At 36.0% G+C, this 27,839-nt stretch overlaps 3 protein-coding genes across 4 annotated transcripts; 2 read left to right on the top strand and 1 right to left on the bottom strand.

Annotated features, from left to right (window-relative positions):
• Positions 1-316: 316 nt before the first annotated feature.
• LOC142548003 (glycosyltransferase BC10-like) lies at positions 317-2,571 on the top strand. The gene is made up of 2 exons (XM_075656379.1): positions 317-1,485; positions 2,183-2,571. The coding sequence occupies exon 1, from the start codon at positions 388-390 to the stop codon at positions 1,471-1,473; it is 1,086 nt and encodes a 361-aa protein (XP_075512494.1). The 5' UTR covers positions 317-387; the 3' UTR covers positions 1,474-1,485; positions 2,183-2,571.
• A 6,683-nt stretch (positions 2,572-9,254) lies between these two features.
• Positions 9,255-13,119, bottom strand: LOC142547985 (outer envelope protein 39, chloroplastic). Of its 2 annotated transcripts, none has more exons than XM_075656369.1 (11): positions 12,762-13,119; positions 12,610-12,676; positions 12,443-12,484; positions 12,107-12,251; positions 11,422-11,580; positions 11,255-11,325; positions 11,084-11,162; positions 10,862-10,977; positions 10,439-10,586; positions 9,886-9,955; positions 9,255-9,686 (listed from the first exon to the last, which is right to left on the bottom strand). In XM_075656369.1, exons 1-11 carry the CDS (start codon positions 12,793-12,795, stop codon positions 9,529-9,531), a joined length of 1,089 nt encoding a protein of 362 aa, XP_075512484.1. In that variant the 5' UTR covers positions 12,796-13,119; the 3' UTR covers positions 9,255-9,528. The 2 variants fall into 2 exon arrangements, with proteins under 2 accessions (XP_075512484.1, XP_075512477.1); XM_075656362.1 differs by having other exon boundaries at positions 12,443-12,487; positions 12,762-13,118.
• A 5,618-nt stretch (positions 13,120-18,737) lies between these two features.
• LOC142547974 (GTPase LSG1-2-like) lies at positions 18,738-23,906 on the top strand. The gene is made up of 7 exons (XM_075656351.1): positions 18,738-19,109; positions 20,123-20,227; positions 20,311-20,397; positions 20,815-20,908; positions 22,051-22,108; positions 22,405-22,483; positions 22,564-23,906. Exons 1-7 carry the CDS (start codon positions 18,886-18,888, stop codon positions 23,726-23,728), a joined length of 1,812 nt encoding a protein of 603 aa, XP_075512466.1. The 5' UTR covers positions 18,738-18,885; the 3' UTR covers positions 23,729-23,906.
• The last annotated feature ends 3,933 nt before the right edge of the window (positions 23,907-27,839 follow it).

Here is a 27,839-nt window from a genome sequence, read left to right as displayed (position 1 = left end):
CGGTAAGATTGACACGTCTTACAGATAAAGATTCGTGAGACCGTCTCATAAAAGACACACTATTCTGCAATATGAGTGAAAAAAATAAGTAAATTTTGAGATAAAATAGAAGAAGTTATATATATATATATATAAAATATAAAAGAGAACCTCTGAGTTCTGAGATATGACAGAAATAAGTCGGAGAGATTAAGGATAAACTCACGATATCGAAATTATATAGGGATAAAATTGCAAATAAATTTCGGAGTCATATCCACATGGTGACCACGTATTACGTAATAGGAAATAAAAATGTAATATTTATTTTATATAAACTGACACGCGGACACCGTCAAGTCCGACATCCAATTCCCCTCGCCACGAATTCTTTCCTCCCCCGAAACCATGGTTTCCGCTACCTCTCCCTCTTCCCCCGTAATCCCTACCCTTGTCTTCCTACTCTCTTTGCCCGTTCTGTTCTTCTTCTTAGCCCCTCATTTTCTCCCCTCTCGACAAAAAACTGCCTCCCTTCTTGATGAGATGGATGATATATCTCTCTTTCAGAAAGCTGTATCCATGGACACTGCAAACTACTCCCGTGGTCCCACCCGCCTCCCCGCTGCCAAATCCCGCCTCGCATCCACCGTTCTTCGCCCCAAAATTGCCTTTCTCTTCCTTACCAACTCTGATCTCCAGTTTGCTCCCCTTTGGGAGCGCTTCTTCTCCAATGTCAGCGTCAAACACTACAATATTTACATACACGCCGACCCTTTTGTCAAAATCAGTCCTTTGGAGGGTGTGTTCAAGGACAGAATAATACCTTCGGAGAGAACTCAAAGAGCGTCGCCTAGTCTCATCTCGGCGGCGCGTCGACTCCTCGCCACTGCGATGCTCGACGACCCTGCTAACACGTACTTCGCGGTAATCTCGCAGCACTGCATACCGCTTCACTCCTTCAAGTATTTTTACAGCTTTCTTTTCGACCTTGGGAGACTGTCGAGGAATTTGAGGTTTTCTAGTTACATCGAGATTCTTGACAAGGAACCTACTTTATGGGATAGGTATAACGCCAGGGGGGAGAATGTGATGCTCCCTGAAGTAAATTTCCATGAGTTTCGAGTGGGCTCGCAGTTTTTTGTGCTGACGCGAAATCACGCTCTGATGGTGATTAGGGATAGGAAGTTATGGAGGAAGTTCAAGTTGCCCTGTTTGAACGTACAATCTTGTTATCCGGAAGAGCATTATTTCCCTACAATGTTGTCTATGCAAGATCCGAATGGTTGTACGCTTTATACATTGACGAGGGTGAACTGGACTAATAGTGTGGACGGGCATCCGCATACATACCACCCTCCTGAAGTTTCCCCTGAACTGATTCACACGCTTAGGAAATCGAGTTCGAGTTACTCTTACATGTTTGCACGTAAATTCTCCCCTGATTGCTTGAACCCTTTGATGGAAATTGCGGAATCAGTTATCTTCAAGGACTAATATTTGTCTCTGGTGAGTAAAGATAGTTACATTTAGTGCCTTGTGTTTTTACATTGAACATAGTTTGTGAAGTGAGTTGATTCAGTAGCGCTTTGGATGAGGAATTATCAATAAAATCAGTGACATGTTTTTTGTGTTGATTCGGTGTTTGATGATTAGTAAGTAATCTGATGATTAACAGGTTGATCTGGTGATGATTTTTATTCTTTTTAGAGAGCTGGTTTAGTTTACTTATTTTGAACTTTTATACGATTTGGAAAATCTGTGGTGCTGAAAAGACGAAGTAAAATTTCACTTTTTGTTCTCTGGTCATTGCTTTTGGTCGAGCGGATACAATCCAACGGCATGGTCCACATGATCTAACGACTCATCCTTCCTCGAGACGTTGAGCATACCTCATGTGATGTGCAGGATGGATGCAACATGTGTTTTCTTGGGATTTGGTTTTTGGAAGGGTTAAGAGTTTCTAACCTTTGTTTTTATTCAAAGTTCTAGAGGATGCTCTAGGAATATCTCTTTTAAGAGGTTGATTATATTTCTTTTCATAGCTGGTGAGTTGATTTTATTAGTTCAGGCTTTCATAAGTTTTCTATTCCAAAAGTATGCAAAAATGGCCACATAATGTGTTTTTGAGTCTAAAGATTGGCTTTGAATAAGAATTCAAATGATCATGATCTAATTTTGATTTCTACCACATATTTTGTTGCAGAAATGGGAGATGCAAACGCAAAGAGTTCGAGGCTTTTGAATTCAAGAAAGTTGGTGTGCCCGTATGGGATTAGGCTTTTGAGTGGCTGTTAACAATATGGTGCCCTCAACCTAAGGTAACCCGAAGGGATCTGGTCCGACTTCAGCGATGAATTCAGTAGGTCGAAACTATGTTTCCGAATGTGTAGTTTAATGGTGTTTGAATAACACCCAAAATAATGGTGGTTTAGTTGTGATTGTCCCCTTTCTGTTGTTATCTGTACATATGTATGAATGGATGGACGAGTGTTCATGTTTGGGAATGAACAATAACTGGCTTAGTATGTAAAGAATCAAGAATGCCCTGCTTTCTGAGGTGAAAATACGTTTGGTTTAAAATTCTTTATGAATTTCAAAGCTGTGAATGCCCTTTTTGACCACTTGGTAGTACTTTAGTAAAAAGCAACTGACAATTTCTTGCTTTGTCTTGGCTTTGGGTATTTACTTATTCCATGTCCTGATTCTTCATATTTTTTTATTTAATTGTCATCATCATATTTTAAATGTGTACTTGCGTCATTTTTAAAAACTATGAAATTGAATATTGTTTAAAATTTGACTTTGAAAGAGTAAAACGAATAGTGATCAAGAACGTAGCTACTTGAAATGAAATAATAAAATTTAGTCCATTTTCTCTCGAGGTGTATCGATGCATGAAACCTACATGTCTTGTAAAGTACAGAATTTGTGGATGCGTTACAGGTTAGTGGTTTCTTCGATGTTATCTATGAGCGTAAACCAATCGAATCGAGCCAAATATGAAGAAAATTTGAAAGCTCGAATTCAGATTGAATTAGTTATATTCAAGTTTGAGTTTGATTCGAAGTTCGAAAATTTTAAAGTTTTTGACTCGAATTCGATTCGAACTAAAGCTCAAGTTAGACTTGAAAGATTTAAACATGTTCGTGAATTATTGCTAAAAATAATTAATCGAACAATGCTCGAAATTTATTTATTTAATATATAACTATGTTATCTATACTATCTATATTATTTTATTAAGTTTGAGACAATTAGAGTAACTAACTTTGGTGTCATGGTCTGTTTTAATGATTATATATAATAATAAAATGTTAAAATTTTAATACAAGTTCAGCGGATAGAGTCATTGTTTTTTGGGGTTTAGGTTGTAGGTTCAATTTTCATTATTGATGTCATTTTTTTATTCTTTTATTTTTCAATTTATTTTTTAATTTATATATCAAAATTACAGTGTAGTCCTCACTATTTCTTATAATTATATTTTGATCCTCATTTAAATATAGATCAAATAAATTATAACAAATATTACACAAGCACGCAACGCACGCGTTGCACTAGTATCATTAAAATATCAAGGGTCTCGAGCGGCTCGCGAGCTGTAGAACAAAATAAATTAAGCTCGAGTTTGGCTTAAAAAAATTTCGAACATGTTCGAGTTCAGCTCGAATTCGATAAATTCGAAAAAAAAAGCAAATATTTTTCGAATCAAGTCGAAATTCGTTGACCAACTCGATCTGTTTACTGCTTACGCTATCCTATGGTAATACCTCAACATCTGATTCAAAGGTCGATAGTATCTCAACACTTAATTCAAATGTCATGAAAGGACATGGGAAAAAAATACTATCTTTATAACCCTTGAAACATTACTATGCACTAAAGACAGAAATGGGTGCATATCCCTCGTTTAATTATGGGGCATGGGACAAGCGCAAGTGGTGGCATTTTTTTTAAAAAAAAAATGTGAATTTATCATTTAAGTTCTAAAAAAAATGTATTTTTAGTTCAATATGCCATACCATTTTAACCTAAGCGTATCTAAAAAATATAATTTATGTTTATATACACAAAAAGAAAAAGAAGGAATGTATGACTTTTGAGTCGAACATATGATGCGAGGCAAGTCGGGACCACCAGTGTCCAATTCATTTTCATTTCCTTTGAGGTGGCTTCGTATGATATATCATATTATTTGTATAACTATACAGTTTCATCCTAATTTCTACACATCAGACCATGCCCAACCAGCAAGAAAGCGCTGCGATGAAGCGCCAAAACATTATCATCTGCAGAAGTATCCACGTGCGATGTGTTAGATCAACTGATCTATAAGTCAATTTGTGTCATATGTTTTATTGATGATTGTGGAATAAAAATCTTTATTTCAATAATATTTTATTAACTTATCTAATTATTATATTTATTTTATTTGTATTATCTTGAAAGCTGTATAGATAAAATTATTGAATATATTATAAGTATCTTGAGGTCCACAGGTTTATGTGGATAATGAAATTCATTAAGAAGCATATTGTATATTCTAAAAAATTCGGTCCTAGTCGATTTAATATCTTAAAACAAAGATAAATGTCATTCGATACTAACATTTGTGATGTAAACATCGTGTTTCATTGATAAAGACATAGAGTTGTTCATTAATGCATATGAGTGCTCATTTGATTAAGTAACTTAACAACCATCGTTCAAACTTTTCAAGTGGTTATCACTTATTGAATGAATTAGTTTGCAGTGATGGTTGTACACCATTAGTCTTTTGACTCATAACAACATAGAGGTTTTACGTACTAGCATTGTACTTTGATTCGTTTATCGGCTCCATGAGGGTAATCAGGTGGCGAGATGAGATGTAGTTCTACATACATAGAAGCAGATGTATTATAGTTGGGGGGATTCACGATGAGGATAAAATATGTTATATGATGAGTTAATAATGCAAGAAATATCTGGATATAGTAAGACAAGTGCATTATGGAAAGAAGTTTTCTTAGTTGCACATAAAATGCACTGCGTAATTTAGTGAGGATAATACAACTGCCTAATTTAGCGAAAAAGTTTCATAATAGGCAACTACCAAAATTGAACATTGATAAATTTCGACCTTCGAAATTTTTATTTTTCATTATATTAACAAGTTTTGTATCATCGTCAAATCACCGTTGTTTGATTGTCGATTGGAAATATAATGAATCAACAATCCTGAAATGTTTAATTAGTAAAAACATTCATATTATATACTAAGAGAATATAGAATTAATTAAATAAATTTTATTTAATTATATTAAGTATTTTAAAGAGTTAGAAATAGTTCGTGTGAATATTCTAGAAGGGCCTAGAATATGTTAATTGAATAATACTATAATAGTCATTTAATTGTATCTTATGTTATCAAAAGTTGAAAACATAATATAAGAGTTTTGACCGTGAGAATTCGCCAAGTTCTAAATGAAGAATAATTCTATAAGGCTCTGTTTGGTACATGTGATAGGATAAGTAAATGATTAATAATTAGAGTGATTAAAAAATGAGATATGTTGATTAATAGTATGGTGGGATAAATAACATGGTGTTTGGTATGATTTTAAAATGATGGATTAATTTTGTAAATTTTATTGTAATGACCAAAATGTCCCAAATGCTAATTAAATATATATTCTTAAAATAATTGGATATATAATTAAATATTTATAATTATAATTTATATTTATTAAAATTAATTTAAATATATTTATTAGAAATAAATTTGTAAATATGCATTTACTTTAATAACTAAAATAACAATAATATTTTGAATGTTAATATTAAATAAAATTTTAGTAATAATTACAATATTATTGTTTTTTCTTAAAATAATTATAAATATTCTTAAAATAATTTGATAGATCATTAAATGTTTATAATTATAATTTATGTTTATTAAAATTAATTTAAATCATTAAAAAAATAAATTAGAATTAAAAAATATTTATTTTCATAAAAAAATTAATTAACAAGATTACAAATTTATAAAAATTTAATTTAAGATAAATTTGCATTACCATTTATTTTCTTTAAAATGATTGAAAATAATAAAAATATATGAAATTAATTTATTAAAAAATATAATAAAAATTTAAATATTATATTAATTATTAAATTTTCAGTAATTTTAATTTTCATATTATATTGAAAAAAACAATTCAAGGGTATTATGGTCAATATACAATCTTATCATGATCACTATTCAAAAAATATTAATTATAACATCCTTTGAGGAGGGATATTTAATCACACAAATAACATGAATAGTGTGGGCTTTCAATCATAATCAAGGGCCTGTAGATTAATAAAAATTGAACCAAACGCGAGATAAGGGAATGATGGCTACCAAACATAGTCTTAGTTTTAGTAAGATTATGATTAATTCATTGAGAGATAGCAAATATGTATAATCAAAAGTTGATAACACACAACACAAGAGAATCTAGTCTTCGATTTTTCTATCCATCTCTATCCCTAAAAATGCAAAAATCGGCCAACCCTTTTTGATTAAGATCTCGGTCGTGACCTATCTTCTGCCACTGTATAGTGCCGCTACCTAGCTGCCGTCGCTGAAGTTCCAAAATTCTAGTGATTAATTCTTAACGCAAAATTTCGTTTAGACCTCTAGTGTAATCTAAACGATAGAGACATTTTTCAATCATGGACATGAGTGTGATATTGAAGAAAGACGAATTCCATATGATCGTTCTTGGGGATTTACGAGAGGAACTATATCCGCTAATCACGTTATAGTTTGTGTCCAGCGTCTTAAAACACAAAGATAATAACAATAGACAAGTTATACATGAATTTTAATCATACCACGCCCAAGAATATTTTGATTGTCGAAATTTTTTTTACAAAAATTTTAAACTTCTGCCGCATCTTGGGTGCTAAAAAATAGTACTCCAATATGATGCTTAAGTAGGCCCACGCGCGGAGAGTCTTCTTCACACAGCGAAATCAAATTTCTTTTTTTTTTAACAAAATTAAATCAACATTCAGAATAATATTGTCATTTGAAAAATGAAAATAAATTTTTAAAAATGGTTGGGATAATCTAGCCGTTGCAAATCAACTGCCAGATCAATATAATCATTTTAAAAAATTATTTTTTTAAAAAAAATATTATATTTTTAATTATGAAAAATCACCTACGATCATATTTGAAAATCCAACCATATTAATAAAAATTGCCTTCATTTACGTATTCAAAAATCACAATTTCTTCTACTTTCATTCCAATAATCAAATTTCTTCATCTTTCATTTCATTTTAAATCCAAAAACAAAATGGATCCATAAAGAAATGATGATATCAATACTCATGCACCAAATTCTTCTCAACACTCTGACGACCAAATGTTGAGCTTTATGTTAAGTCAAACTCAACTTTCACAAAATCTCGATAAAATCCTTCTTCCTAAACCAAAAAGAAAAAGGAAAGAAAATTGTCGATGATAATAGACATGAGTTCGTCACAAGAAAATATTATAAAATGATCGAAGATGAACGCCTTACAAAAATATGGTGCAACCTTTCCACAAATCCGACACTTGACAATTATAAAAACAACGTTAGTTTCGGTGGATTGGTTTGCAAGAATATAACTATGAGTTGCCAAATAGATGAAAAGTACGTACACGAGACAACATGCAACAACATTTCACGATTGTCACAATTCTCGATTATTAAATCACACACACACTCTATACGTATAGATAGCTAGGATTGTTGCAAGATATATCGAACGATAAAGTACAGTAACTTTTTTCGTAAAAATCAATGAACTAAATGGTGAAAAAAACACAGTAGAGCAAAGCTTAAAGTAAATCAAAACGAGGCCTGTACGAAGTACGGTGTCCTTAAAACAGATTCGTCTTCTCCTGTATGTGCTTCGTGGATCGTCTTGGACGTCTGTTTTCCAGGATACAACGGAATAACCAGCAGTGACTTAGCACGAGACACTATTACGACGAACTAAAAACGTACTTTTATTTTATCACCGATATTTAACGGATGCCAAAAGAAAGCTAACAATATGAAATGCAAGAGAATGCTTGAAAGAGATAAGATTTTCATATGTTTGAAATGAGAAAATGAACACACTATTTATAAGCATCAAAATGCACACCAAGAGTCATGCAAGATTAATTAACTCAAGAATATGAAGAACCAAAACTCTTCAATTAACTCAAAAATGTGGAAAGTCAAAAGACACTTTCACAATAATGAGCAACAACTAACTCAAGAATGTGGAGAGCCAAAAGACATTCCCACATCCATAAGACATAATTTTTATTCAAACTCTAAATTTGATTCAAATTTCCAACCAGGATAATTTTAAACCAACTGTCCATATTAAGTGTCATTTTTAATAAAAAAAAATACAAAATAAAAATAATCGACCAATTCTACGTTCATAAGCTTACCAAAATGAATAGGATCGATATTGATTACTCCGAGCCATTATTGTTATTTATTTTGTCGATATTTTATCCAACATGAATCCACCATCAACGATTTTAAAAAATATTTGAGTTAATTTGGGCTAAGAAAAACATATTTGAATAATAAATCTTTATATTATTTATACATACATATAAAAATTCAATTTCTTGAAATGATAAAATACCACTTATCATTGTGTAAGAAAAATTGTAGAACAATGGCACGAACACATCAATCAAGTGACATCGGTGTCTACGTGTTGTACATGGACAACAAAAATGTATATTTCTTTGTTTATTTGGGAGGAATATAAGTTTAACAAATCCATTTAATTAAAAAGAAAAAAGAATTGTTGGTAACAACTTAATAAAAGCCCAAAAAAATAATTTTCTCCTTATGTTAAATTCGCAATATTATCTATATTGGTTTATTTTTAAATTATTATTGTTTGAACTCTATATCATTTTTTATTGTAATATTTACTGAATTACATCTAATAATTAACAAGTTTACATGTCTTACCCGGATCGGACTCATGGATTTTTGAGACGACGACAGACAAAGCTAAAACTGAGATGAGACGAGCCTTTGGATTGATTAAACCCATCTCAAACTCGTCTAGTTTACATCTCTAACTACAAAATCTATCATTTCGTTGATTTATTTTATCATAACCTACAACATTGCCCCAAGTGTTTAGAGATAATTTGTATTAAAACATTCTGTCGAAATCTTCTTCTTTTCCCATTCTATATTGCATACCTTGTACAATTAAAAGAGACGTAATTACCTGAATTCACCAAAAAGTATCATTTATGGCTGTGTGTGTGTGTGAAATCTCTTAAAATAATGCTTCAAATACAAGGAAAAAAGCCATATGGTATGAGTTTTTCTGAAGAAATTGAGGCTACCACTGTTACTTCTAAATAATAGGACAAACATGAACGAGGAACATTAAGATAAACTCTTTCTGCACCAGCCACTTGAATCCTCCTCTTCCACACAAAACCTACACCGGTTTTCAAATGTTACTTCCAGTTTGGATATTGCCGGAGGGTCATCGAGCAAGGTTGCTGAACCCAAAATATACGGTTCTCTGGTTAAAAGCGTTGACAGCATAGTCGACCTGCAAGTGTCCCAAATGAGACTTAAACCGAAGTCCATATCCAAACCCGACACCCCTTCCAGGTTTACCATGCCTAAGAGAAGGATTTCCTGGAAGAAAAAAACAAAAAACAAAGCCCCTTTAGCTTACAAAATTTGGAGCAAACTGCATGTAATAAAAATTTGATATCACCATAAAATAAGAAAACAATGTGTGCGCCAGTTTTAAGCCATGTAAGTATCTTGTTAGACATTCAGATAAAACTCATTAAACAGTATGACAAACAAAGTTTAAGAGATCAAAACTGACCAGGCACGAGACGACCAGATCCCAAATCAGATCCTCCATCCAAGAAAATTGCACCTTCTAAAATTGGGCTCTGGATACAATGATATACATGACGTCAATGACAAAGAGCAAAATAAATAAATAAATAAAAAATAAAAAAAATGACAAAGAGCAACACTTAAGTAACTGATGCAGAAATAACATGAAGAAGTGGTTAATTAAATTATCATCAGGCCAATGTCTATAAGAATCGCCGGACTGTCTTTTTGAAAAGCAGGAGAAAAAAAATACAGCACAAAATTCAAGCATACTGAAGAAATTGAAAAAACTGAGCAGCTATCACTACAAGAACAACTACAAAAAGTTATATTTTCTTAAAAAAGGTGTCATATAATAATATATATATATATATTGTAAAATGTGGACAATCCAGAATCCTGAAACATCCGAGCTTTTGATACAAGAAAATTAAGTAAAGGGCTTAAATTCTCTAGGAACACTGGACATATAATAGATGTAGTTCACAGAATCGTTGAGAACAAGCGTTTTCATACGAAATTATGAAATCACAAACCAGTGGCACTGTCAGTTCACTGTTTGCAATGAGGCATGATCTACCACATCCAACGCCACCTTCACCGTAGCCTCGCACACTACCAGGTCCTCCAATTGAAAAGGCTTGGTAAGGAGCAATGTCCCCCACAATAGAGCCACCTGTTAGGCTACCAGAGGACACATATAGGAGCACAAATTAGAACACTAAAACAAATTCACAAACAGAGAAACACAATGAAAGGACGTTAAATTATGATTTTATGTACTGGCAATGCTTCCTAGGCCAGGGCTTGCATTCCCACAGCTGTTTGTCTTTTAACTATTCGGAATAAAACTTTTATAATTTATCAAATATCTTCTCTCCCTCTTCCTCATTTACAAGATTTAGGCCCAAGTTCTAAAATCTTACTAATTTTTTGTTGACAGGCCAAAAGGTACTTACCTTGTCAAGAAAAATGCTGGACCAAGCCTTATTCCCTTTGATGCAGCAAACTTGAACCGGTTGAAGATCAGCCACTTAGAAAGAATAGGAACCCCTTGTTCTATTTGCAGATTAAACTACAAAAATTCCATCAAGTACTTGATCACAACCTGCACTTACTGATTTCTTATCTATATACACATATGTAAGATCTACTCCGGTTGGGTAAGCAAAAGGTAGTACTTGAGTAAAACTGCGGTCATCTGCTTTTGCAAATCGAGATTCTTGTTTGAGCACTACCATACTATCATGATCACCACCACTGAAGAAAAAGCATCAGAGAGGAATTTTTTTATTTACTATCCTAGAAAAGAGAGAGAAAGAACATGACATGAAAGTAGCGGCTTCAGCTACCTGCAAGTAATTGGAAATCCTTGAAGATCTCTGCTTATTTTGCGCCCATCATCATTAACAGGACGAATATGCTGCATTGATATCCATTTCAGTTGGCATAAGAAGATAGAGAGGTTGAAAGAACTGTCATTCAGAAACAAATTAGCACAACTTGACATGGAACACACCTCAAACTTTACGCTGGTTTTACTACTCCAATTGGAACTTCCAGGCTCACTCAGATCGACTCCAGCAGACAAACGATAAAGATTGACACCTCCACTCGCTGTACGAGAGAAATTGTCAACCGGTAGGCCATGAATCCCAATCTCCGGGGAAATGCAGTGCTGGAGAGTAAAGTAATGCTAAAATTAGACACTATAATATCATGATCAAAATAAAACTAGATTTTCAAAACAGTAAGAAGAACATGCGTGTAAATTGGACCAAGTGACCAACTTATCTATAACTCATCTTCAGTATCACTGAATAATAATGAAAAGCGTCATAAGAAAAATAAGCCAATTGGTTGAATAATTTAATTGGCTGAATAATCCGCTCAATAATAAGCCTAAACTACTGCACGAATTGTAACAGAGAACCATCCCTTGATAACAAAACTCCATGTTTGTTCTTGCATTGGTATAAAAGCCAAAATTTCCAAAACAACCGTTTCACTACCAAATCACAGCATGAGAAAAAATAAAAAAGGAGTATTTTATAAATAGAAAACAAAGTCATACAAACCTAGAATCATTTAATATAAACTAAAGTATGAAACTTTGTATAATGTGGTTACAAATATCTGACATTAACCAATTCGTTCGTTATACCTACTGAAAAAGTGTATAAAAAACTGCTAAAAGTAGAAACCTGAAGGACCAATGCGTGTTGTGGAAGCCATTCTGGTCTTGGCTTCCTGTAGGTAACCAAGATATTGGAATCACAGAGCCCCTTATCCCACGAGACATCAAGCTTCTCACTCTTTCCGAACAGATTTGGGTGCTTAACGCAGAGGCTGCCAAAGGATGCAAATTCAACAATCATCATTCTCAGTCTCTTATTTTCGTTGCAAAAACAAATACAGTTCGCTAACTAAATAATAACAGTACAAATCCATCCCGTCCTCACCCCACCTCAATAATCCAAAAACACAGAAATGTATATATAATTTCCTTGTGCATTCAGAAAAACAAAAAAAGGGGTGACCTTCCAATAACAAGTGAAAGTGGACTCCCCACACCAGCATCCCTGCTGACATAAAGCAAAAGAAGGGGGTTTCAACAAACAGAAAAGGCAAATAAAATGGAACCTTGCCCAATATATACACTCGATATACGTTTGAAAATAGATCATATTTCAGATAGAGAAAAAACCTCAGGGGATGGAACATCAAAGCGGCGCATAGTTTGTGGGTGAAATCTACATTGAAGTCTATCTTCGCTACAAACACATTAAAAAAAAAAAAGCGACGATAAGCAAACGATTCGCAAGAAAATTCTTGAAATTTTCTGAATTTGGTCCCAACCATTGCCAGCATGAATGCTTTTCTGGGCTCCCATCCCGTTACAAATTCATAAACTGCCGTGCCATTCGACCATTTGACATTTTGACGCAATTCCAATTCCCTTTATTTCACCTTCGGAAACCAATTATTAGAAAATCTTGTGCTGGGATTTGCCACACTCCGCGCAGAATCTTGCTAATTCTCAAGTTATCTCTTTCTTTACACAAACACATTACACACACACTCCGCGCAGAATCTTGCTACTTCTCAAGTTATCTCTTTCTTTCTCTGGACGGGATATGAGATTCTTGAATAGCCCACACGTGGACGATTTCGGGCTTTTCACGTTTCTTTCGTCGACTTGGACTCCGTGGCTGGGTACATTTTATTGGGTCGATGTGGGATACGAGTTAATTCATTACCAATTGTGTGTGATTATCTTAATTTTTTTATGATGAAATTAGATACTTAGATTACATTTGGTACGAAGGATTAGGTGTGTTTATAGTTTTTTAACCATCTAAATCTCATATTTGATAGGATTTTATTTAATCAAGTCAATCCCTCCAATAAATGATTATGTTATATTAATTGGGATAAAATAATCACTCCTCACTCATTAGGATTATTTATCCAACTCTTAATTCATCCTATTTTTTCAATTTTACACTTCTCCTATATCCAAACTCACCACCACTTCCCGCCACGACCTCCGCCGACCAACGTCGCCGCCGACTGACCGATCGACCGACAACCGCCGGGCACCACACCGCCGCCGAAGTGGATGGGCAATTTTTTCAATTCATCAAAAGATTCTTAATTATCTCATTCTTAACAATCATACCAAAAATAATATTATTTTATCATTATATATTATATTTCTACTTCAATCATTCTTTTTATCATTTTTCTCTTAATCATTTTATAATTTTATTCTCCAACCAAACATAGCCTTAACAAGTCGCTTGGTTTTTATAAATGAAGGAAAGATTATGATTTCGATCTTATGTAGAATGAAGATTATATCCGCTTCTCTTTTTGGCAAAAATAAATATTTTTAAAATTAAAATCATGTTTACTTCTAAACTTAAATTTTTTTACAACAAAAAACTCGCAATTACTATTTTGTTAAACAATAGATAAAGTTATTTTAAGATTGAAGCTATGTCGAACTTCAAAACTCCCCCGAGGGGTATTGATACCCTAAGGGATAGGCTCGGCCCACTCTCGAAAGTCCAAAAAGGTATTCAGAAAGTCTCGGAAGGTCAACTTCATTACAGATCCCGTCAGGAGGTCACCTCATTCATACAAAGCTGGTGGGAGGTCATCTAGGCCGACTTTCCAAACGCCTGTAATCTCGTCAATCAAAAAGAGGTGACCGACCTCCCATCATGAACCGGGCCGACCTCCCAGATTATGGTAACGTGTTGATAGGAAATGTCTCAGCCGAGCTCCCACAAGGTCCAGACTATAGACGGTCTCCTACCTAGGAGAGCTTCTACTCAGACTTTAACGGGTAGCCCGCAAAAATAAACCCCACAAAAGTTTAATCTAATCTTGTCCGAGATTCTGAGAATCTAGACCTGCCAAATCAGAACTTTATTCTTATCCTATAAATATCAGATTCCATTCACTGTTTATTCATTCATATACTCACTCACTCTACACACATAGTATTCTCTCTGTTTTATATTCTCTGACTTGAGCGTCGGAGAAACTATGTCGGAACAACTTTTCGTCCCCATTCTAACATTCTTGTTTGTGCTTCCAGATTTCGAAAGTCTGATCCGAGCTCCCCAAGTGAAGATCCGACCTCTCAGTTACCATCCCGGATTTCAGCAACATCAATTGACACTGTCTGTGAGAAATACTGAGCAAAGACATAGGCATGTGAGAATGCAAAAGGAAATTATGTGGAAGAGCTCATAAGCGTGTCGTGGTCGTACATGACCACTCCGAAAATTGGCACCGAGGAAACACTTTTCAGCTTGGTTTATGGAAATGAAGAGTCATTCCAGCAGATATTGGTGAAGAGACCACCCAAGTAATGTTTTCTGATGAGCAAAACGATGAGAGACGGGCGGCAGACCTAGACCTAGTTGAAGAAAAAAGAGAAGGCGCATCCATCAGGATGAAAGCTTATAAAAGATACATAGTCAGGTCCTACAATCGAAGGGTCATTCAGAGGAGCTTTCGATTTGGGGACTTGGTTTGGAAAAAGATTCAAGATGTGGCTGTTGGAAAGCTGGATCTGAGACGGGAGTGGCCATTCAAGGTGGTCGAGAAACTCAGTTCAGGCGCCTGCTCTCTGGAGGATCTGGCAGGGAAGAAGATGAAGAGGCCATGAAACACTTAGCCATGAAACACTTATCACCTCCGGAAATATTATTCTTAGATGTTATAGATTTAGGCTCATTTCTTTTGTTAATTAACATTATTGCAAGAACATCATACTTTGGTTTTAGGTCAAGTTTTATTTGATTATACTTATAAAATTGCACATTTTTATCAGAAAGTATCGCAAATAAAGGGTTGTCAACCGACCTCAGCTCAGGACCTCTCATTACATTAGACCTCATATCGCCTTGGTTACATCAGGCTTATAAGGGTTTTCACCTGACCTCAGCTCAAGAGCTCTGATTATGACAGACCTCGCATCGGCTTGATTACGCTAGGCTTATAAGGGTTTTCACCCGACCTCAGCTCAGGAGCTCTGATTATGACAGACCTCACATCGGCTTGATTACGCCAGGCTTAGGGTTTTCACCCGATCTCAGCTCGTGAGATTTGATCACGTCAGAGCTCACATCATCTTAGTTACGCCAAGCTTATAAGGGCTTTCACCCGACCTCGGCTCATGAGCTCTGAATACATTAGAGCTCACATCGCCTCCATTATGCCATGCTTATATTGGTTTTCACCCGAATTCAGTTCAAGAGCTTTGATCACGTCAGAGCTACATCGCATTGGTCACGCCAGGCTTACAGGGGTTTTCACCTGACATCAACTCATGAGCTCTGATTACGTCAGACCTCACATTGCCTTGATTACGCCAGTCTTATAAGGGTTTTCGCCCGAACTCAGCTCAGGAACTCTGATCACGTTAGAGCTCACATGGCCTTGGTCACGCGAGGCTATAAGGGTGTTCACCCGACCTTAGCTCAGGAGCTCTGATTACGTCAGACCTCAAATCGTCTTGGTTACGTCAGGCTTATAAGGTTTTTCATCCGACCTCAGCTCAGGAGCTTTGATCACGTCAGAGCTCACATCATCTTGGTTACACCAAGTTTAAAAGGGTTTTCACCCGACCTCAGCTCAGAACCTTTGATCACGTCAGAGCTCACATAATATTGGTTATGCCAAGCTTATAAGGGTTTTCACCCGATCTCAGTTCAGGAGCTTTGATTACTTCAGATCACATCATCTTTGTTACGCCAAGCTTATAAGGGTCATCTCAGTTGACCTCAGTTCATGAGCTTTGATTACGTCAGAGCTCACCTCGTCTCGGTTATGCCAGGCTTATATAAGGTTCACTAGCTCATCCAAACCTTTACATTATTATTTACCAAGTGTTGGGCCGAGCTCCGACTTCTCTCAGTATGACCTCCTCGGATTATTACTAATTAAGTTTTGGCTGAGCTCCCAGAGCCCAGCCGACCTCCTCGCTTTATTATTCATTAAGTGTTGGGCCGAGCTCCCAGAGCTCGGCAGACCTCTCTCAGTATGACCTCCTCCAGTTATTATTTATTAAGTGTTGGGCCGAGCTCCAAGAGACCCGTCGACCTATCGCAGTATGACTAGGGGTGGTATACCGTACCGCACCATACCGAAAATTTTGGTTTAAAAAAATTCATACCGATACCGTACCGAAAATTTCGGTATACCGGAAATCGGTATAACAAAAAATTCGGTAAATATAACTAGCATACCGATTATACCGAAATTGTACGGTATACCGAGATTTCGGTACGGTATCGGTATATACCGTTTTATACCGAAAAAAACATTACATTTTAAAATTTTTATGAATTTATTGTTTTAAAATATTATATATTTTAAATTTTTTATATATTTTTTCGGTATTTCGGTATTCCGGTATATACCGAAATTTTCAAATTGCATACCGTTACCGTACCAAAAATTTCTGTATTTTTACCGTACCGTACCGAAATCTTCGGTATACCGAAAATTCGGTAAATTCGGCATTTTTTCGGTACGGTAATCTCGGTATACAGAAAATTCGGTATTTTTTCCCATCCCTAAGTATGACCTTCTCGAGTTATTATTCTTTAAGTGTTGGGTCGAGCTCCCAGAGCCCGGCCGACCTCTCTCAGTAAGACTTCATCAGGTTATTATTCATTAAATAATGGGCCGAGCTCCCAGAGCCCGACCGACTTCTCTCAGTATGACGTCATCATGTTATTATTTAGTGTTTGGTCGAGTTCCAAGAGCCCGGCTGACCTATCTCAGGACAACCCATGGGCCACCGAGAGCTCGGACCACCGAGAGCTCGGACCACCACGAGCTTCTGGTCTACGACGTCAGCTCGACTTGTAAGGGGGACTCATGATACCCCAGGGGATAGGCTCGGCCCACTCTCGAAAGCCCAAAAAAATAAAGCCCGCAAATGTGTTCAGAAAGTTCCGGAAGATCATCTTCATGACAGAGCCCGTCAGGAGGTCACCTCATCACACGAAGCTGGCGGGAGGTCATCTAGGCCGACCTCCCAAATGCCCGTAATCTCGTCAATCAGAAAGAGGTGGACGACCTCCCCCGCCGACCTCCCATCATGAACCGAGCCGACCTCCCAGATTATGATAATGTGTTGATTGGAAATGTCTTGGCCGAGCTCCCACAGGGTCCAGACTGTAGACGGGCTCCTGCATGGGAGAGCTTCTACTTAGACATTAACGGGTGTTCCACAGAAATAAAAGCCCAAAGGTGAAGCTCACAAATGTTTAATCTAATCTTGTTCGAGATTAATAGAATCTAAACCTGCCAAATCAGGACTTTATTCTTCTCCTATAAATACTAGGTTCCATTCATTATTTATTCATTCATATACTCACTCGCTTTACACACACAATATTCTCTTTGTTTTCTATTCTCTGACTTGAGCGTCGGAGGAGATTCGGCGGAACAACCTTCCGTCCCTTCTAACGTTCTTATTTGTGCTTTCAGATTTCGAAGGTCCGATCCAAGCTCCTCAAGTGAAAATCCGACCTCCCAGCTACCATCTCGGATTTCAGCAACATCAATCATCAAAAAGGCTAAAACTCATTTATTTTATGAATTAGAAGCCCAATCAGTGTTTATAATCAAAATATAATGTTGTAGAAAATCAAAAGTTTCAAAATAAAAACTTTTTGGGCCAGGTGATCAGTCATAGAACCCTACCCTACACTAGGCCGCATATAGATATGGGCCGTTTAAACTAGGTTAGACAAATCAATGTTTAGGGCGATTTGAGCATGAGTCAGGCCCAATTAACAATTATTAGAAAGCGTCACGATTACTGCTTCAGCTCAGCTCCTCTCCTGGAACACCGTCCTTCCTAGTGGTGGTATATACAGTACCGGAAATCCTATACCGTATATCGTACCGAAAATTACGGTATAAGAAAATTCATACCGATATCGTACCGAAATTTTCTTATACCGATTTTCGGTGTACCGAAAATTTTGATACATATAACTAGCATATCGATTATACCGAAATTGTACGGGTACACCGAAATTTCGGTACGGTATCAGTATATACTATTTTATACCGAAAAAACCTTACATTTTAAATTTATTGTTTTAAAATATTATATATTTTAAAATTTTTGTATATTTTTTCGATATTTCGATATTCCGGTATATACCTAAATTTTCAAATTACATATCGTTATCATACCGAAAAATTCGATATTGTTATCGTACCGTATCAAAATATTCGATATACCATAAGGTAATCTCGTATACCGAAAATTCGATATTATTTTCCTCGTCTGTCCTTCCCTTGTGCGTCCACACAAATATATATAACCGAGCCCAGCCGGAGTGACCGCCGAGGGTTTACATTTCTGCGTTCGTCTTTAGCTGATTGAATTGCAGAGAAAGGGTGAAAGAAAGGACAAAGCAGGGGGAGGGAGTATTTCGTGATGGGGAAGGGAGAGAAGACCGGGCTGGGGCGGGCCCTGGTGAAGCACCATAATCAGATGATACAGCAGTCGAAGGAGAAGGGGAACTATTACAGGAGCCAGCAAAAGAAAGTGTTGGAATCGGTGACGGAGGTTAATGATATCGATGCAGTTATCGAGCAAGCCGACGAGGCACACCGCCTCTTTTCCTCCATCAACAGCCCCGCAAACCTCGCTATCAATCTGTAAGCTTTCCGCTTTATCCAATTACTTATTTTCAGTTACTATGTTGGGACCGGAAATTCATGAGTTGTTGTTCAAACCCACGGATTTGGCGGGGGTGTATTTGGAGCTTCTGTGCTCAAATTTTGTTGAATAAACATCATTATTATGAATTTTAATTTTAGGAAAATAAGACAAAAATTCGAATTTCATTTGCAAGCATGAAAATAGTAGACGGGCTCGCAAAGTCGGTTCCTGATGTCAGGGTGCAGCGTAAGAATGATGGTTATCTAAGTTGTTATCTGTTTAAATTTAAGGGAAAAATAATAGGCGATTCCGAGGCGCCAGCAACTCTTGAAAAATGGAAAAGAAACAGCAGACAACCAAATTTTTCGTACCCCCATTTCAGTCTATAGTTCCATACACTAGTTGCCTAGTTTACCGCCAAATAACTCAGTTACAGACGTGCTAACAATAATACTTGTCAGCACTCAGTGGATATATTTGATGCTGCCAAGCGACTCTGCATGAGTTGTTAGAAATTCCTTTTCCAAGAAAATGGATTTCACCACCTCTTCGGTATTTCATATTCACCATTTTCCTTTCCTCATTGAGATTAGGCCTTGTCCTCAATGTCAAAACTAGGAAAAACTTAAAAATCTAAATTGAATCTTTTAGGTGGTAAATCCTTCAACTGTATAGCAGCTGTGTCTCAAAGATGGCAAGTTGCTTAATTTCTCGCACTAGAATGATGCTGCAAGGTTCTCTCTCTATGAGTCATTATAAATACCTTTTGGCAAGCAGGTGGATTTCTTTACCTCTTTGGATCTCCTTATGTTGTATTCACGATAATGCCATATCAAAGCATCAATTTGGTTAGCGTCTAACAATTCTATTTTTTGTTCGGCCTTCAGCTAAAGATTATTACAACAACATCACTCTTTGTTATCCCTACAATATATCACATAATCCATGAAAATTATATAATTTCTCTGGTTATCTTTTGCACTAACGTTTTGTTTTGTTGATTGCTCAGGGACTCGGTTTCTAGCACCAATAATGAGACCACACCTGAGGAAAGAAGGGAGCAGCAAAAGAAAGAGGAAGCTATGCATGCTAGTAGCCTAAGAATTCCACGCAGGCATACTTCTTTTTCTTATCTTGATACGGGATGGATCATCTGCCGTTACATGTTGAGGCTAACGATAATACTTGTATTTCTAGGCCGCCATGGAATGCAAAAATGTCTGTAGAAGAGCTTGATGCTAATGAAAATCGAGCTTTCCTAGTGTGGCGTCGCAGTCTTGCAAGGTCAGCTGTCCAGACAAAATAAGAACCAATTACATTAATGATTAATCTATGCTTTTTATGCATGAAATACATTTGTATAACTGAGTTTGTTTATGGTTTCCCAGCACCTTCATCTATCTGTAAGATACTCGTATTTTTTGTTTCATCATCTTGTTTTATGATATCTGGGTTTTTCAGGTTAAGAGATGTTCGTTTTCGTCTTTGTAGAATTATTGGATCAGCACGAATATGTCCATATTCTTTGGATATATGTGTCTTGTACTTCTAAAGCTATTGATTTTAATTTTTTCTGCTCATGTGCAGTTTTTCCATCTGTGCATGGATCCCAGGATTTTGGGAAATCTAAAAATCATGGTTGTTTGTGTGTGCATTTTTTCCCTCGATTTAGCAAAAATGCATTGTCTATTGCCCTTTCAGGCTTGAAGAGAATGAGAAGCTAGTTCTGACTCCATTTGAGAAGAACCTTGATATCTGGAGACAACTTTGGAGGGTGCTTGAACGTAGTGATTTGGTGAGTGCACTACTCCAAGTTTCTTTGTGAAACTTTTAGAAATTTCGAAGCTTGATTTACATATTTTGGCATATTGACATGGTGTGAAGTCTAACCTTAGTGGTTTGTTCATTCAGTAATGCAATTTAGTATTGAAGAGAATTGTGAAAGTATTAGGATTCTAGTGTTGAAGGTTAAGAACCTCTTTTCGGGTTGGTTCTTCAACATATGGTCCCGTATTACTGCTTGTTTGCTACCATTTTTGTTGGGTCAAATTTTGTTGTTTTACGGGGTTAAATTTTAAGATTACTTGTATCTTTGGCATGTTTGTTCATCCGAATGCTAATGATTAGTGGCCTGTATTAGTATTCAAATGTAGACTTGTCTATTTTTTTTTTGGGGATAAGGAATAAAAAGAACTAGATTTTTATTTATTTTTTAAATTGATGGTATGATATCAGTTACAAGATTAATTTTTTCCCTTTTGGTGGTTGGCAATTTTTTGTGCCAATAGAAGTTAATTTTTATTTTCAATTCACAATTTTCAGTCCATTTATTCGTTGTTCGAAGATTTATTTTTCATCATTCTTGGTTTTTTACCTAATGACCTGGCCATGTTTGATCATTTTCACTTTTACGTTTTTGTGCCTTCTAACAAGCCAACTCCTTTAATCTCAAGAGAAATGTGTGATATTTGTTTTTAGGGTTGCCCTTTTGCTCCCTTACTTATCTATTAACTTTTCCACCGTCACCCCCGAAACACCAAACTCTACCTTACGTAAAAGTTGCAAATCACTGCTATATATACCCAGTATTGACAGTCATTCACAAGAACATTCTTCAGTCTTGGCAAGAAAGGGAAGGGTTAAGGATTTACCTGGTGCAGTTTATATGAGTTGAATTCCTGTAGAAGCTAGTTGTCTTGAATGTGTTTAATAATCTTTCTTGCCTAAGAAATAATGTTTCTACAAGTCTCAGTAGTGGCCCTTTTGGGTGATAAGAGTCTGCAGCCTCAATGAAAGTGTCCTCTGTAGTTCAGTTTTTGAGCACCATAATTATTTTTTCTTTTTCTCTTTGTTCTTTTTACAAGTTGATCTGCAGTTTTTTTAGTGTGACATTTGGTTTAACTAAATACTGATCTGTATTCACATCTCTTCTTGAAGTTGGTAATGGTTGTTGATGCAAGGGACCCACTCTTTTACCGATGCCCAGACCTTGAGGTGATACTGAGAATTAAATATTTCTTTTGGTAATTTAGAACACTTATAACTAGATTTAACCGTAATACGAAGAAATGTGCAAAATGATTTAATGGCAGCATAGAATAATGGCTTTGCACCATGGTTATCACCAATGCAGAGACCTTTTCAGGTTTGCTGCATGATCAGAATTGAAACACCAAAAAATTATGTTTAAAGAAGAAAAAAATATTTACCATGATGCCAAAAATAAGCTAAGTTGCCCATATTGTACTGGCTAGTTTACCGGCAGAATGATAATTTTACAAATTTGCAGGACATATGCACGAGAAATAGATGAGCACAAAAGGACATTGCTTCTCATCAACAAGGCAGATCTTCTACCATTTTCAGTTAGGTTAGCATTTTTAACACTCTAATGCTGTTCCTTGACTTGTTTCCTCGTTTGATACTTATACCTAATATGTGTCATGACAGAGAAAAATGGGCTAAATACTTTCATCAGAATGGGATTCTCTTTCTTTTCTGGTCAGCTAAGGCTGCTTCTGCAGCTTTAGAGGGGAAAACTCTAAGTCTCTCATCTGGTATGCAAAATATACAGCAAGAGTTGGCCTGTGTGGATGCTAAAGTATGTGGCAGGGAGGAGCTACTCGCTCGTCTGCAATCTGAAGCCGAGGATATAGTTTCAACGCGGAACAGAACGAGGTCGAGTTCTGCAGGACCACCATCTCACATTCATTCAGACAAAGAGAATGTTATTGGAGGTGTGTCCTCTCTCGGTGTAGTTGTAGGATTTGTTGGATATCCTAATGTGGGAAAGAGTTCCACAATCAACGCTTTGGTTGGAGAGAAGAGGACAGGTGTAACCTCGACTCCGGGAAAGACAAAGCATTTCCAAACGTTGATGATATCTGAAAAATTTACTCTCTGTGATTGTCCTGGATTGGTGTTTCCTTCCTTTACCAGTTCAAGATATCATATGATTGCATCAGGGGTCTTGCCTATTGATCGCATGGCTGAGCACCGAGAAGCCGTTCAGGTTGTGGCTAACCAAGTGCCCAGATCTGTTATTGAAGATGTTTACAAAATCTCTTTACCACAACCTAAGGCTCATGAATCACAATCTCGGCCTCCTTTGGCTGCCGAATTTTTGAGATCATACTGTGCGTCCCGTGGATATGTTGCCTCGAGTGGACTACCAGATGAAACTAGAGCCGCCCGACTGATATTGAAGGACTATATTAACGGAAAGCTTCCCCACTTTGAGAAGCCACCGGGAACGTCAGACCACATGGACGACTCTGAGGTTGCTGCAACGACAGCCATCTCATCAGAGATGATGGGCGAATCAGACTCATCCGACGATGAAGATGACTCTTCCATGATGGAAGACGAATCTGCCCAACCAGAATCTAGTCTAAAACATGCGTTGGACGATCTGAATTCATTTGACATGGCCAGTGACTTATATCCCAGTAAGGAAATCGCAAAGAAGTCCTCGAGAGCGGCTCATAAACAGCACAAGAAGCCTCAGAGAAAGAAAGATCGAACATGGAGGGTAAGAGGTGATGGAGGTGATGGAATGCCACTAGTTAGGGTTTTTCACAAACCAGTGAATGCAGGTCCTCTGAATGCTGCATGAAGAAACTCTTTTTCTTGAAAGATGAACTTTTTTCCAGCTTGGTTACTGTATCATATTTTTGTTTGGAGGGAACATGCAGCTACCTCTTGAATCTTAATTGAGCGTTCCTGTTCTTAGTATAAACTCTGAATTAATATGGTTCTGCAAAGTGTTGAAAGGTCAATTATTTTTACAAAAATCGAGGAATGTTCATTTTATTATCGTGATTTTACCCCAACAAAAATCTTTAGGAGTGGAGTCTCATGAAGGCAATCATGACTAAAAATCTTTTGAAAGTACAATGTTTAATGCTTCGTGAAAGCTTTATTTAAAAACCTTTTTTCCCATCTTTTTTTTTTAATAAAGGAAATGCGTTTGCATTAAACGATTTGGCTTTTCCCCATAAAAGCTTATAACTTTGTCTTAAAAAATTACTATTCCTAGATCCGAACTTTATGACCAGCAAACTTTAATTATATGTGGTAGGAATATACACTATATAATCCAAACTGTTGTGAAAAAAAAATATTTATGATCAAAAGTAAAAATCTCAAACTCTCAAAATTTACCAAACTACACACTTTATAATATTTTTCTCTCTACTCAATTGTGAATTTCTTCACAAATGAGAGATATATTTGTAGGAAATCTTTACAAATAATCCAAAAATAAAATACATCATTACCTACATCATCACACACTAATTTTCAATATTTACAACTCTTATTTTCAACATTCAAATATTCAATACACACATTTTAAATGTTATTTTTCAACATTTAATATATTATTTTCAACACTCCCCCTTGTAATGATGATCATGATACGAAGATGTCTTCATTACGTGTTTTTGTACTGCCTTGTTAAAAACCTTACTAGGAAAAACCCATTGGGATAAAAACCATAGTAAGGGAAAAAGAGTGCAGTCACGTAAGCTCCCCCTCATGTTGACACGAACAATTCTTCACAAATTTCGTAGATTGCGCATCCCAATATTATATATGTGCTTTCTGAATATTGACATAGGAAGTGCCTTTGTGAAGAGATCTGATGAGTTTTCACTTGATTGAATGTGACGAACATCAATACATTTATTCTTCTCTAGCTCTTTGGTGAATGCGAATAACTTAGGAGGAATATGTTTAGTTCTGTCGCTTTTTATGTATCCCTCTTTCATTTGAGCAACACATGCAGCATTATCTTCATATAGTATCACAGGCTTCTCGTCGAATGATAATCCGCATGAGATTTGGATATGTTGGGTCATTGATTTTAACCACACACATTCACGGCTTGCTTCATGTAGTGCAATAATCTCGGTATGATTTGATGAAGTTGTTACGAGCGTTTGTTTCTGTGAACGCCAAGAAATTGCAGTGCCTCCGCGAGTAAATAGATATCCAGTTTGGGAACGTGCCTTGTGTGGATCAGATAAGTATCCAGCATCGGCATAACCAATTATACTTGGATTAGCATCTTTTGAATACAAAAGTCCCAAGTCTGTCGTTCCTCGTAGATAACGGAATATATGTTTAATTCCGTTCCAGTGTCTCTTTGTTGGATATGTGCTAAATCTTGCCAACAAATTTACGGCAAAAGATATATTATCAGGCCTTGTACAATTTGTAAGATACATAAGGGCACCGATAGCACTTAGATATGATACTTCTGGATTAAGAATATCTTCATCATCTTCACATGGACGGAATGGATCCTTTTCTATGTTTAATGATCTAACAACCATTGGAGTACTTAAAGGATTTGATTTATCCATATTAAAACGTTTAAGGATCTTTTTTGTATAATTTGTCTGGAGAACAAACATTCCACATTCTTTTTATTCAATTTGTAAACCCAGACAATACTTGGTTTTTCCAAGATCCTTCATTTCAAATTCTTCCTTCAAGTATGACACAACTTCTTGAATTTCCTTATTTGTTCCAATGATGTTTAAATCATCAACATATACAGCAATAATTACGCATCCAGATGTTGTTTTCTTAATGAAAACACAAGGGCATATTGAATTATTTACATATCTCTTTTTCATCAAGTGATCACTTAGCCGATTATACCACATTCGGCCGGATTGCTTTAACCCGTATAACGATCTTTGTAATTTCACAGAATAACATTCTCTGGGTTTTGAACTTTGTGCTTCAGCCATCTTAAATCCTTCAGGGATTTTTATATATATATTACTATCAAGTGATCCATATAAGTAAGCTGTAACAACATCCATAAGACGCATTTCTAAATTTTCAAATACCGCCAAGCTAATCAAATACCGAAACGTAATTGCATCCATCACGGGAGAATACGTTTCTTCATAATCAATTCCAGGCCTTTGAGAAAAACCTTGTGCAACAAGTCGAGCTTTATATCTTACTATTTCATTTTTCTCATTTCGCTTTCGAATAAAAACCCATTTGTATCCAACAGGTTTTACACCTTCAGGTGTAAGGACTATAGGTCCAAAAACATTACATTTATTTAACGAATCCAATTCAACCTGGATGGCTTCTTTCCATTTTATCCAATCCTGCCGATTTTTACATTCACCAAAAGATTTTGGTTCATAATCTTCATTATCATTTATGATGTCGATTGCCACATTATAGAAAATATATCATCAATTTCTTCTATATCTTTTCGGTTCCATATTTTTCCAGTATTAATATAATTGATAGAGATTTCACGATTCTCGTCAGTTTGTGGTTCTGACAGAACATTTTCATCATCATGTGTTGCTTCAGGAACACCATTCTCTATTTTGTGATCATCAAGTGTTTCTTCAGGAACATCATTCTTTATTTTGTGAGCATCGTGTTTCTCTATGAATTTTCTTTTTCGAGGATTTTTATCCTTGGAACCGACTGGTCTTCCACGCTTCAGGCGTTTAATGACATCATGAGTATTTTCAATTTGTTTCTTCGGAATTTCAATTCGAGCAGGGGCATTTGCAGCATGTATATATGATTTAGTTACCCCTTTTGTGTCTGCAAATGCATCTGATATTTGATTTGCTATTCTTTGCAAGTGCACAATTTGCTGTACATCTTTTTCACATTGTTTTGTTATTGGATCCAGATGTAACAATGATGATACATACCATGTAATTTCCTTTTCGGTATGTTTTTGTTCTCCCCCTAACATTGGGAAGATTTCCTCATTAAAATGACAATCAGCAAAACGTGCTGTGAACACGTCGCCTGTCTGAGGTTCAAGATATCGAATGATTGATGGACTATCATAACCGATATAAATTCCAACCTTTCTTTGAGGTCCCATTTTCTTTCGTTGCGGTGGTGCAATAGGCACATACACCATACATCCAAAAATTCTCAAATGAGAAATGTCTGGTTCTTTACCAAATGCAAGCTGCAATGGGGAGTATTTATGATATACACTTGGTCTGATGCGAATTAATGAAGCGGCATGTAAAATTGCATGTCCCCATATAGAAATAGGGAGCTTTGTTTTCATAATCATTGGTCTAACAATCATTTGCAGACATTTAATCAATGATTCAGCCAATACATTATGTGTATGTACATGAGCAACATGATGCTCAACAATGATTCTCATAGACATACAATAATCATTGAAAGTCTGGGAAGTAAATTCACCAGCATTATCAAGTCTAATTTTCTTGATTGTATAATCGGGAAATTGATTCCTCAATTTTATTATTTGAGCAAGTAATCTTGCAAATGCAACATTTCGAGTTGACAATAAACATACATGTGATCATCTGCTGGAGGCATCAATTAATACCATAAAGTATCTGAATGGTCCACATGGTGGATGGATTGGTCCACAAATATCACCCTGAATACGTTCAAGAAACATTGGTGATTCAGTTTGGATTTTGGCTGGCAATGGTCTTATAATAAGTTTTCCAAGAGAACATGCTTTACATTGAAACTTATTATTCTGAAAGATCTTCTGGTCTTTCAGTGGATGACCATGTGTATTTTCTATAATTCTTCGCATCATTGTTGAACCAGGATGTCCTAATCGATCATGCCAATTGGTTAATATTGAAGAATTATCTACTACCATGTTTGATTCAATGAGACTTATATGTGTATAATGCAATCTAGTAGGGAGCATTGGTAGTTTTTCAATC

The sequence above is a fragment of the Primulina tabacum genome, chromosome 1, assembly GCF_025594145.1.
Source record: "Primulina tabacum isolate GXHZ01 chromosome 1, ASM2559414v2, whole genome shotgun sequence".
In the NCBI taxonomy this organism is placed as follows: domain Eukaryota; kingdom Viridiplantae; phylum Streptophyta; class Magnoliopsida; order Lamiales; family Gesneriaceae; genus Primulina; species Primulina tabacum.
Note: the sequence above shows the minus strand (reverse complement) of the source record. Positions and strands in the feature narration are given on the sequence as shown.